At 22.5% G+C, this 13601-nt stretch overlaps 2 protein-coding genes and 4 non-coding genes across 6 annotated transcripts; 4 read left to right on the top strand and 2 right to left on the bottom strand.

Annotated features, from left to right (window-relative positions):
• The first annotated feature begins 700 nt into the window (after positions 1-700).
• On the top strand, positions 701-772 carry PVVCY_1002960. The gene has a single exon. It is a non-coding gene; the product is annotated as a tRNA-Pro (tRNA).
• A 1245-nt stretch (positions 773-2017) lies between these two features.
• Positions 2018-2131, top strand: PVVCY_1002950. The gene has a single exon (XR_552293.1). It is a non-coding gene; the product is annotated as a ribosomal RNA (ribosomal RNA).
• Positions 2132-2444: 313 nt separating this feature from the next.
• On the top strand, positions 2445-2558 carry PVVCY_1002940. Its single transcript, XR_005176815.1, has one exon. It is a non-coding gene; the product is annotated as a ribosomal RNA (ribosomal RNA).
• A 376-nt stretch (positions 2559-2934) lies between these two features.
• On the top strand, positions 2935-3048 carry PVVCY_1002930. Its single transcript, XR_552292.1, has one exon. It is a non-coding gene; the product is annotated as a ribosomal RNA (ribosomal RNA).
• Positions 3049-5538: 2490 nt separating this feature from the next.
• Positions 5539-8369, bottom strand: PVVCY_1002920 (ATP-dependent RNA helicase DBP4, putative; the record flags this gene model as incomplete). The annotated part of the gene is made up of 2 exons (XM_008625741.1): positions 5539-5582; positions 5852-8369. The coding sequence occupies 2 exons, from the start codon at positions 8367-8369 to the stop codon at positions 5539-5541; spliced, it is 2562 nt and encodes an 853-aa protein (XP_008623963.1).
• A 990-nt stretch (positions 8370-9359) lies between these two features.
• PVVCY_1002910 (conserved Plasmodium protein, unknown function) lies at positions 9360-12698 on the bottom strand (the record flags this gene model as incomplete). The annotated part of the gene is made up of 1 exon (XM_008625740.1): positions 9360-12698. The coding sequence occupies one exon, from the start codon at positions 12696-12698 to the stop codon at positions 9360-9362; it is 3339 nt and encodes a 1112-aa protein (XP_008623962.1).
• Positions 12699-13601: the final 903 nt, after the last annotated feature.

Raw genomic sequence — 13601 nt, 5'->3', positions numbered from 1 at the left:
TTAAAACACAATAAAATTATAATTTAAATACCACTATAAATACCACACATACCTAGTAATCCATTATCAGTTTTGCAATTATGTATATGCATTTATTTATCTCAAAATATAAGGTGTTTATATTTTTTCGATATTACATAGACTTATTAAAATATCACCTTAATGGAAATAAAACATACAATATCGAAGATACCACCATAATAATATCTTGATTCAGCATAGGTTTAACCTCAAATAAAAATGCTTTTGAACAATCATACTAATACTTGCAAATAATAAACAAAAATGTTGTATTTTATTTACCTGAGGAATGAAATTATACTATGATAATAACGAGGATTAGCTTATTGTAAAAGTGATGTATAACCTTTATACGCTAAAATTGTAATAAATATATAATACGATAAAACATCATAAAATTATTTATTATTATAATTAGTAGTTTTAATGTTATGCTTACACGTTTTTTTTATTAATTTTAAGGTTTATTTAATAATATACAGATTTATATCGTTCAATTATTAACCATATATTTTGTTTATGCATACATAAACCAGGGATTATATTTTATAACTTTTTTTTTGCATAATACTAATAATGCAATTATATTTTGAATAATTTTTATTATTTTCGGTTTTGTATTTAAGCAAATATATAAATAATTAAATATTTATTTTTAATATAGATAAGCATTAAATGAGGCTACTTAGTCTAGTGGTATGATTCTCTCTTAGGGTGGGAGAGGTCCCGGGTTCGATTCCCGGAGTAGCCCATCAAAAAAATCTCACTTTTTTTTCTATTTATAAAAAAATTTTATATCATTTTCTTAAACTTTTATTATTATATTAAATTATTAAATAATATACAATTAATATATATATTATTTTTAATATGGTATATTAATTATTATGTAAATGTATTACATATTTTTTTTACGTGTTTACGAACAAAATAAGGTTATTTTCAATAGAAAAGGTGTATTAATAAAGTTAACTAAAATATTTCTAATATGTATTTGCGTGAACAAATACTTTATAATATACGTAAATAATAAATATATTCACGGTATGCTATATAATGCATAAGAAACTACATTTAAATATCTTTCTTATTGTGAGCTAGTGCTCCTCTCTAATTAGTTGTGCTTATATTTAAGTCTTTTTTCTTTAGCATTTTTACATTAAACCGTCATGAATAACGTATATTCATGCATATCACTTGTAAATAGGCTTATGTAAGAATGCCATATTTATATAAATATTACTTTCTATATACATAATATGTATTTTTATTTAGTAATATTTCATATGAATATCTTTTTACCCTTAGAATATTTTTGTGGATTATTGTAAGAAAATGTTTTGTATTATACCCACGTCTAATTTACCAATATATTTATGAAAAGTTTAATTTATATATCCATCTTTAATTTGAATATTGTTAAAGGAACAAATATAAAGCAGTGGTCATTTCTAGGAATATGAAACAAATGGTATTATTTTTCATAAGGAGCCTTTCATATTATGTTTAGACGTTTTGAAAACATAAGATACGAATGTTAGTAAGGTTTTTAATATTTACTGTATATATATGTATAAGACTTAGTGATTGTTACTTTTATTCAAAACTAAATATATTTATTGCAAGCTTAAATGAAATCTGAAAATGTATATATTAATGTTTAAAGAGGTATTACTTGTAATTTTAATTTGTTAGTGTTTAATAAAATAAATAAAATTGACAAATTAATTTTAAGGTATAATAGAAAAGAAAAACCTCGTATAATATTTAAAAGTGATATATAAAAAATTTAATATGATATTGTATGAAGTTAAATTATATTTTTCCCCTAATTATTTTAATAATCCTTATAAGCCCTTTAAAAATAAATATAAAAAAATATATATACATAAAAATTTTTTATAATGATAGTATATTCAAGCTTTAAGTGATATACATATTTATGAATATGTATATAAATTTTATAAATGAATATAAAAAAAGTAATAGTAATGACTCGTTCATACTACAGTGGCCACACCAGATCCCATCAGAACTCTGAAGTTAAGCACTGTAAGGCTTGGCTAGTACTGAGGTGGGAGACCGCTCGGGAACACTAAGTGATGAGTCATTTTTTTTATATCTAAAAAAAATTTTTATTTAACCCTAAAAATATCCTTAAAAAAAATCCTTTAGTTCATTTAGGCACAAACGATATTATTCAAGTAAAAAATATTAATTGTACCTTAATTAATATTATATAAAATTTAAACAATATATTTATGATTATACTAAGCCTTACCAAATATTTTATTATATAATATATGCACTATGCATCAATTTTTTTTTATATAATAATAGGGCAAATATTTTACGTATATATATTTACTTCCTTTTATTTATCTAATATGAATATCAAATACAAAAAACCTTATATTTATGACTCGTTCATACTACAGTGGCCACACCAGATCCCATCAGAACTCTGAAGTTAAGCACTGTAAGGCTTGGCTAGTACTGAGGTGGGAGACCGCTCGGGAACACTAAGTGATGAGTCATTTTTTTTATATCAAAAAAATAATTTTTTTAATACTAACAAATTTTTAAAAAGAAAATATACTTTACAGTTTATTTTAGCCTGAAACTCGTGTATAGTCATATAACGAATATTAACCCTTAATTAATTATTTACTATAATTTAAAAAAAAAATATGGTATTTATTTTTTGGGTACCCTTGTATTAAACCCTACATGCATTAGCATATGTATATTATTATTTTATATATATATATATAAATATAATTTATTAATATATGCACTATATATATTCAATAATTTTTTTTTAATAGTAGTAATAGGCAATAACATTTTACTATATAATATATATGCTATATCGATACGAATATAACATACGAAAAACATTATTATTTTGACTCGTTCATACTACAGTGGCCACACCAGATCCCATCAGAACTCTGAAGTTAAGCACTGTAAGGCTTGGCTAGTACTGAGGTGGGAGACCGCTCGGGAACACAAAGTGATGAGTCATTTTTTTATATCATAAAAAAAAATTTTTATATATAAAAATAAAAACGCTATATTTTTTTTACTATTAATTTTTTTATTAAATAAATTTATATAAAAAAGTATATTTTATTAATTAAATGAAAATATAATTTTTATTAATTTTATATACTTATGATATTTATTGAAATGATGATTTTGTATTGTAATACATTTGTTTATAACTTGTTTTTTTTCGATGGGTTTAGCCACTTTTATTGTATATAAAATGTAGTATTAAATTTGTTTTTTATTGTTAGAATAAATAAAGGTAGAAATATCCTTTATGGTATATATACAAGAATGTATACACTTATAATGCATGGGTGATGGGAAGCTTTTGATAATGTGGGTATACTTATGTTAATAGGTAGACCACTTTACTTTCATTTTTGTATATATATAAAAATGGTATTATCAATGTAATTTTCCGTTTGATATTATTTAAAAGGTTAGAATATTCCTTAATTAAATTGTAACAAAACACATATGTGAAGTATAGGTTTAAAATTAATCATACTTTCATATGAGTATAACCTCGTAACTTTTTATAAAACTAATTATGGACAAAATAATAAAAAAACAAACTCATACTAAATATATAGCAGTAAAACTGTAATAGCAGTATAATATATCCCTTAATAGTCAATTTTGTCTACAATTTTTTATCTAAACATTTGGAAAAAATATTTATATAGCACATCCTTTACTTGGATAATTATATTAAAAAAGTCATAATAATATATGTAGATATTTAGTTAACAATTTATTTGATATGTAAATCGTCTTTAACAAAGTAAAAAGATTAACAATAAATTTTTTATTTGGTTAATAAAAATATATACAAAAAATCTTTTATATTATATTATATTTATTTTTATTGGCCAAAAAATGAATATATTTTTAATACAAATAGAAATAATAAATTTTAATAAGCCACATTTATTAAATAGTTTTACTAAATTTGTATAATATACTTATATTGGATGTTAATAAAATATTTTTTCCCTCATATATATATATATTTATATATATTATTTTTTTCTTATATAAAAAAAACAACCCTTTGGTGTGCTTACCATGCTTGACGAGATTCGAGATATATTAATCGCTCATCGCAAACTTTGCACCGTATACAAGCGATTGCTAACCCTGCTCTGTTTCCAGCCTAAGGCGTTCCGCAATTCATTATTACTCCAGCATGCTATCTTTCCAACATAGCATGCTCAGTAACTTATATCTTGCAACAGACGAGAGCTCTTATATATTGAATTTCCCGCGACATATGTAGCATCCCTTAAAGGCTGCGCAAATTGCTTTGCTTTCCCCTTACGGTTACAGCTGCATACCCCGAGGAGCATACAGCCGGTTACTATACATGTATAACTCATAGTATTAGCATATCATAAAATATTTTATTTTTGGTCACTTATATTTTTTTATTTTTATAAAGTATATATAATAAAATTACATATGTACAATAGTTTTTTTTACCAATTTATAATAAGCTAATTTTGTAAAAAAAAAAAAAAAAAAATAATCATTTACCTTTTGATTATATGCTTATTTTTTGTTATTATAAAAATCGCATTTTATTTAGTTTGATTTGTAATATACCCCTTTTAATGAAAAAAAATTTTTTTATTTAAATGATTTCACAATAGCATCATATACTAAGTAATGCTACATATATTTTTTATATATTATAAGCAATTTTCTTTAAGTAGAATAAATACTACATTTCTTATTAGAAAATAGTTTATTGCAATTTATGTTATAAATTTTATAAGGCTAAACGGGCACTTTACAAACTTCAAGTTCAAATATATTAAGTTATAGCTATAAATTATGTTAGCGGCAATTAGTTCCATATTTGTGGTATCGAATTTATTATGTAAATAATCTCAGTGTGTCGTAAATTTTAAAGAATGTATTAATAAACAAGGATAGCTATATATATTGTTATAGGAGGGCATATGCCTTATTTAATGAAGGTACCACATATACAAACATGTTGGTCTTACATTTCACTTTTTATAGACAACTATTTATGATAAAAAAGTAGTAATGCTATTCTGAAGTGTATTAAATTGGTAAAAAATTATTGATGTCTACTTTTAGTATACTAATTATGATAATATATCATTAGGATTAAAAAAATGATTCATTGTTTAATAGTAAAAAGCAAAAATAATAAAATATGCTTATGTGCAAATTTTTTTTATACTTAAAAAGTTAAAAATATACACACATAGTAACCAAAATAAAATTATATGCATATGCTTCTTATAGTTCGATGTATAAATTATTAAGAAGAAACATCATGGATATATAATTCCATATAACAAAAAAATAAGAAAAATGACAAAAATTAAATTACTAACTAAACAAATAAAAATATATATTAGCATTTTATGCCTAATGTATTTTATTAAAGATTTCATCATATTCTCAAAAATTTGGGAACCATCCGAATTATAAAAACATCATTACTTTGTCTTCTAAATCTGATATATTTTCTATAAAGAAAAAAAATAGATAAAATAATGAAATAACCAAATGGTAATAGTCATACGATTCAATAATGATGAATTAATTTCTTTCTATAAAATTCCACATTTATTTATGGAATAATTATAGAGGAAAAATAGGGGAAAACATATACCCCCGATTTTGGAAATATGAAAAAAAATATCCTCATAAATACATACACAAAAAAACAATATAAATGCATGATATATCAAAAAGATACCAAATAATATATACACATAGATATAATAAATCTTACCATTTAATTTATCTTCTTTTTGTTTTTTGGTTTGAGATTTCTTATCAATTAATTTGTTCATTTTTTGTGTATCATCAACTTGGTCACTCATGATGGTACTATTTTCAGAACTGTTATAGTTGTCTTCTTGATAAGATGATGATTCATCGTCATAATCAGATTCTTCATCGGAATTATCTCTATTCATCATACTTTCTTTTTTCCTTAGTTTATCAATTTTTATTTGTTCATTATCTTTTTCAACTTTTTCTTTTAATAATTCAATATATGATTTTTCATCACGATTGTTCTTTGTATATGCATCATCTGTTTCAGTATCTTTATCTTCTATATCGCTTTGTTCCATCTCTTCATTTTCATTTAATTCATTTACCAATATCTTAAACTTTACATTTTCATCATTTATTTCATTTCCTACATCATCATATAATACACTATTACTTAGAATTTTGGCTACCTTGACTCGTTTTCGCCTTTTTTTAGTTGGTAATAATAAAGGACCGCTGTCTTCAATTTCAACCCTTTGAGGAACAAATAAATCATCCTCTTCTTGCATATTCGTAATATCATCATTGTCTGAGTTTGTGTTTCCTTTGGAGGTATCTCTCGACTTTAGAGTTTTGCTTGGTCTCACTTCATCCTCTGATTCATTACTATTATCAACATTGTTGTATTCTGACTTATTCATGTTATCCTTTTTGTTTTCATTTGCATCATCGCCATTTCCTTCTTTTCCTCCCTTTTTCGACTTGCGAGCTTTGAGTATTTCTAAAAACTTTTCAAATCTGGATCTTTTTTTTTTCATTTCAATTTTATTTCCATCATTTATATTCAATTCATCCATCATTTCTTGAGAAAATTCGATAAGTCCATATGCATAGGCTAACTGATTTAAATCGAGATTTTTAATACCTCTAAATTTCATAATAATATATAAATGTCTTAAATAAATGATCAATGCTTTCTTTGCTAAATGCTTAATTTCAACAAACGCTGCGTTTAAAGAGTGTATTTTTTTATTAATATCAAAAAGTTTTTGTTTTTTAATAAATTTTTCAACTATTTCAATATTATTTTCCCTTAATACATTTAAAAAATATTTTTTATTATCAGTCTCATTTGTTAAAAAGATAAGACTATTTCCTACATTAGTAAATCTACCAGTTCTACCTGATCTATGAATAAATGTTTCTAAATTTTCTGGAAAATCAAAATGTATAACCCAATCAACTGAAGCAAAATCAAGACCTCTGCAAGCTATATCCGTTGTAAACAAACAAACAAAATTATTTTTTTTTGAAAATAAATGATATGTGTTTAGTCGTGATGTTTGCTTTAATTTTCCATGTAATTGTAAAAATTTCATAACACCCACTTTAATTTTTTTAAAAACTTCAAACATAAATCGAACTTGCTTACATGTTGAAAAAAAAACAATTATTTTTCTATTTTTTTTTGAAAATAAAAAAGTATATAAATAATTAATTTTGTCATATATACTGCATTCAATATATATTTGTTTTATATTATTACTTTCTATATATTTGTCATTATTATTTATACTGACATATTCATAATCTTTAATGTTAAATGTTTTTAATATGATACTTAAAAATTTACATATTGTGGCTGAAAATAAACAAATTTGACAATTATCTTTAGGTTTATATAATAAAATACTTTTTAAATTATCATAAAAACTTTTATCAATTAATTTATCAATTTCATCAATTATTAAAGTACTTAAATAATCTAAATTACAATAATAATTATTTTCTAAATGATATAATAATCTTCCAGGTGTACATACTATAATATTGGAATAACTAAAAATAGCTTTTTCTCTTTCTTCATCTTTTCCACCTATTGCACAACAAATATTTAATTTATGATATTTATTTAACATGTTTAAAACTTCAAATATTTGAAATACTAATTCTCTTGTTGGAGTTATAATTAATCCTCCTAATATTTTATTGGAACTATCAATATTCTCTCTATAAAGTTTTTCAATTAATGGCACACAAAAACATAATGTTTTCCCTGTTCCAGTTTGTGCTTGAGCATATATATGTTTATTTAATAAGACTATAGGTATAGACACCGATTGTATATTTGTCATATGAGTAAAGTTATTTTCATTTAGTGATCTTAATGTTTTTTTACTTATTGGTAGATTTTTAAATTCTTCTTGTGTTAATACATTTTTGTCAATTATAGTTAAGTTGTTTTTATACCGCTTAACTTCGTTATCACTTTCTGCTTCCCCACTATCATTTTTCTTTTTCTTCTTTTTTTCATTTTCTATGTTGAGTCTCAATTCATCATATTGCTTTCTTTTATTTTCTTCCACTATAAATCTTAACTTTTCGTCAATCTCTTTTTGTAGTTGTGCCCTTTCATCTGCATTGTTATTTTTTCGAAATTGTTTATTTCCTTTGTGTTTTTTTACCTTATTATGATAGTTTTTATTGTGAATTTTATTATTTTTATCGATCTTCCTTTTATAGCCTATCATATTCAGTTATTTTATTTTTTTACTAAAAATATTATATATATACTTTAAATGGGAAAAAGCTGCATATTTAATTTTTAAAAAAAGCTAAAAATACAATACAAAAATATATCAATAAATGAAATGTAATAATAATAATAAAAATATATATTGGAAAATCTACGATCTTCTTATTATTTCTTCTTCTTATTATTATTTCAAAATGACGCTGTCATTTTTGAAGAAAATAATTATTTGAATGCCTTGAGGCCTGTCGATTTTTATAATATTTTATTTAATCATTTCCTTCATGAATTATGTATATATTATATTTTTTGCTTTTCAAATTATTTTGATATAAACGATGAAAGTTTTTTTATCGTTAAAAACTATTTTCATAGGGGGAAAAATATATGCAATATATATTACTGTTATCCATATATGCATTAAATTTTTTTTTTTTTTTATACAAGTTATGTTGCATCCATGAATTATAAAAAATAAGATTTATTCTCACAAATAACAAGAATTTGGAAATATATATTTTTTCATGAATGTAAACAATTGGGGAATATTTAATAAAATAAAAAATAAGAAAAAATACTCAACATTTCCAACATGTTACAAATAATTTAAAAATACAAAAAGAATTAATAAAAATTATGTTCATCCTAAATTTATGCTTAAAAATTGTTTTTTTTTTCTTTTAAAAAAGTATATTGACAGTTGGTTATTTAAAAAAAGAGATGAACATGTAAAAATATTATTAAAATGGTATATACGTAAAAAAATATCAACATGTATAATGAAGATTAAACACTAAAAAGATAAATTAAAAAACAACGTTTTAGAGGTTTTTTTTTAAAAAACATATAACAATTTTGGAATTGAGACATTTAAAATATACAAAATAATAGCAATATAATGATACCCAATATATTAGCAATGGGATCATAGTTTATAATGCAGTTAAAAAATGAGTTAAAACAATAAGTAGATTTATATCGATGATTATTATTCTTCATATTTTATAAATATCATTTTCTTTAGTTCAAATGATTCTAAAGTATCTATGTCTGAAAAATTTGTGTTGTCGATATAATCTAAATGTAATGCAGACAATTCATTAAATTTTGTTTCATTTACTTTTTCTGAAAATGCATTTAAATGAATTAAATAATTACCATTATTTAATGTCGAGCATTCTGTGGACTTCTCTATCAATTTTAAATCGATCTCTTGTTTAATTTCTGAAAATGTAGCATTTCTTTTTACTTTAATTTCACCTATTACTTTTAAGTATGCCTCTTTTCCTTCTTCATTTTTTAGGCACAATACACAATCTTTATATGATTTATTTTCACTATTTTTTGAATATAATAGAGAATATACTCCTTTTTCTGTACTGTTTGTAATTTTATTACAATCTTGATTATTTTCGATACCATTAGTTTGGTTATTTCCATTTATGTTAGTATTATTTTGTATTGTACTGTGTTCTTTATCGCCATTTTCCTCACATAATATCTTATCTTTTGGAGGGGTTATATTTAATTCTTCTCGAAGGTTTACTATTTCCCCTATTTCTTCATCATCCTCCTTATTATCATTTGTATTGTATCCATTTTCTTTAGTAACAATTTTTGTGTTTTTATCTACCCTTTCAGATATGTACTTAAATGGGGACAATGATCTACTAAAAATTTGTTTTAAAAAAGATGGTCTTACATTTTTTGTCTCTCCTTGTAGTCCCAAATCGGCATCTTTATTTGGTGTCACAGATGATATTCTATTATTTTCATTAATATTTGTTTCCTTTTCTACAGACAAAATTTTTAATTGATTTTCTGTAGATGCATTATTTTTTATCAAATGTGTATCTTGAGTAAGATTTAAATCATTTTTATGAATTTGAATAGAATCTGTACTAATTTGAGGATTACTATGCATATTGGTTATATGTTTTGTGGCCGATTTATTTTCATTACTAACAAGATAAGTTTCCATTTTTAATGGACTCGGATTATTAAAAAGCGAAGAATTTTTTGTAATAGAATTATTTTGATTAATATTATTATTTTCATTAGTTGTACTTTTATTTATTTCTTTACACAACTCAGCACATGCATTTAATAATGTTACCGGAAGTTCTTTAGAATTATTTCTTGTTCTTGATAACCCTTTTACTTTTTCATCTTTTTTTATTGAATCTTTTATACATAATGGAGAAAGTCGGCTTTGACATATTTTATTTATTTTTTTAATACTTTCATTAAATTGGGTATTAGGTGAATCTTCCTCTATCATTTTATTAATGGAAGTAGATCCCTTGTTACTATACAAATTGAAATTCGCAACAGAACTTAAATGGCCAGGTGTATTATTATTATGCTTTATAGAATTATTTACATTATTTGCTGATATATTATTACCGTATCCTAAGGCATCTAAACTCTTTCTAGGAGTAATATTTAAATTTGTAATGTTACATAAATTATTTAATGTATATATAGGTTCATTCCATACATTTTTAGAATTGCTTCCATAATAATTATTGTTATTTGTCATAAAAAGACCAGTATTTTCAGTAGTATTATTTTTATTTATTATAAGAAATATGACTATACATATTTTTGATTCATCTTCTTCTATTGTATTATTTAAAGAAAAATTATTAGACACAATTTTACTACCTTTTCTTTTTTTTGATTTATTTAGCATTGGGGTAATAACATTATCTTTGGTATAATTATTTCCATTATTTATATTAAAAATATTAGCTAATTTATTATATTTAATTTTATAAATATATTTACTATTATTTTTTTTATCAATTTCATTTATTCCTAAAAATATGCTGTCTTCATCTTTCACTTGATCAATATCCACAATCATATCATTTAGTATGGTACTGTTATTTGTTGATTTATTTACAATAAATAAATTATATTTATTTATTTGTCTATTTTTATCGGTTGTATGATTAATATTTTTTTGTACACATTTACATATTAATTCACAATGTTCTGTTTCGATATCCCCTTTTAAAACTAAATCACATTTTCTATTTGACGATCCGATTATAAATTTTTGTTTTTTTATATTTATTACTTCATCAATAAAATTTAGTTTTATTTTATTATCTACATTTGTTTTTTCATTATTATAATTTATTCTTTCTAATGAGTATAGATAGTTGCCTTTACCAAAACTGTAAATATTATATTTGTTATTAGTTGCAATATTATTATTATTTATACTATTATTTTTTATAAAATCATTTATCGATCTTTTTATTTTATTATTTTTTAATTTTTTCATCATTAGCATCATTTTTTTTTTGCTTCTAAATGATCGTTTACCATAATAAAACATCGTATTGTTACCAATATTATTGGTGTATACCCCTTTTGTTTTATTTAATTTTTTTTCAAAAAAATAATCTGATTTTAAAAGCAAATATTCATCCATGTTTTGTATGCTTTTCTCATTATTAATTTCACGATCTGTCCCAAGTATTTCTTCATTTTCTACCACAGTTGTTTTTTCATTTGCTGTTTCATTTATTTTGTTATATTGGATTTTTTTTTTTTTTTTTTTTATTCGAGACATATGTTTTTTATGTGTATTCATTGTTTCTTTTTTGTTAGATAAAATATGAGAATCATTCTCATCTGTTTTGTATGATTTTTTAACTGTCCTGCTGTTGCTTTCAACGATTTTTTTTTTTTTTTTCCCATTCAAATTTAATTCATTTTCACTTAAATATTTTTTTTTTTTTTTACTTTTTTTCCAATTCTTTTTCTTCATCTGTTCATTTTTCGACCTGTTCAAATCATTATTTTTTAATGTATCAACACATTTGCTATTTCTGTTAATAATGTTGTGGTTTTTATTATTGTTATTATTTTTGCTAACCAAAATAACACCATTTTTATTAGTATCTTCGAAATTTGTATTCTTGGTATTATTACTTACTAACTTACTATTTTTGTTGTTTTTTTGTGGCTTCAATATTTCTTTATTATTCAATGAATTGGTTTTTTCTTTCACATTTACTAATACTGTTTCTTTTTTATTATTATTATTATTTATCAGTTTACCTTGTTTGATATCCACATTGGATCGAATGTTAGAACAAATTTTTGTAAATCGTACTTTTTTGTGAAATTTCGTTTTATTCTTCTTTTTATTTCTGTCCTCTAAATATTCAATATGTGTTATCTTACTATTTTTTTTTTTCTCTCTTCCATTTTTTCCATTTTGTGTGCACTTATTTCCTATTTTTTTTTTTTTTACTTTAATACTTTTTCCATTTTGTTTGTCATTTTTTTTAATATTCCTTAACTTCATACTTGTCTTTCGTTCTCTATGTTATGCCACAATTTTATTGCATTATATGCATCTAATTCATCAATCTTTCTCTCTAGTTTATTTTTAGATCACGTCTGAATTATATACCCACGCTTTTGTTCTTAAAATATGCACTTAAAAAATGGGATATATCTTTCCTTTGTATATATTATGTCTCTTTATTTGTATTTAAACTTAATATCATTTATCAAATGTACCAAAAAAAATAAGGACTTTTTTCGAGGGTCGAAAAAGGTGACTATAAATTATAGGATTAATAAATATTTACCAAATAAAAAACATGAAAAAAGAAATGTAAAATATAAAAACAATGTTAAATCACGTTTAATGTATGTATATGCATTATGAAAACGTAAACAAATTAAAAAAAAATAAAGGGGAATGGTATGACACTTGGAAAATATTCCGATAAGGAATTTATATATGAACAAATGTGTAAATGCGTGAAATATTATATATATGTATTTTGGGTTGTATACAACTTTTGATTTAATCTAAGCTTTTTATATACTTAATAAAAACTTGGCAAAAATTAAAAATAAACAAATTTGTTATACAACTTATGCAACCATGTATTAAAAATAGGATTATAAATTACAAAAAGCTTTTTTGTCTCTTTTCTGTTTTTCACTATACACAATTTTCCAATTTATTCGTAATTGTATATGTATGTGTATTTGTAAAAATTAAAAATTAAAGAATACAAGTTAAAGGAAAATCAAAGCGAAAAAAAAAAAATAAAAATAACCCAAGTCATAAATGGAAAATAAAAAATAATAAATACATTAATTAATAAAAGCTAACAGAAGATATTAAAATTGCAACTAATTAAATTGGCTATGTATGCATTTTTATATTTATATTTTGAAATTAGTGTGTGTG

Source organism: Plasmodium vinckei (assembly GCF_900681995.1).
Source record: "Plasmodium vinckei vinckei genome assembly, chromosome: PVVCY_10".
NCBI lineage: Eukaryota > Apicomplexa > Aconoidasida > Haemosporida > Plasmodiidae > Plasmodium > Plasmodium vinckei.
The sequence above is the reverse complement of the archived record's forward strand: the minus strand, read 5'-3'. Positions and strand labels throughout refer to the sequence as shown.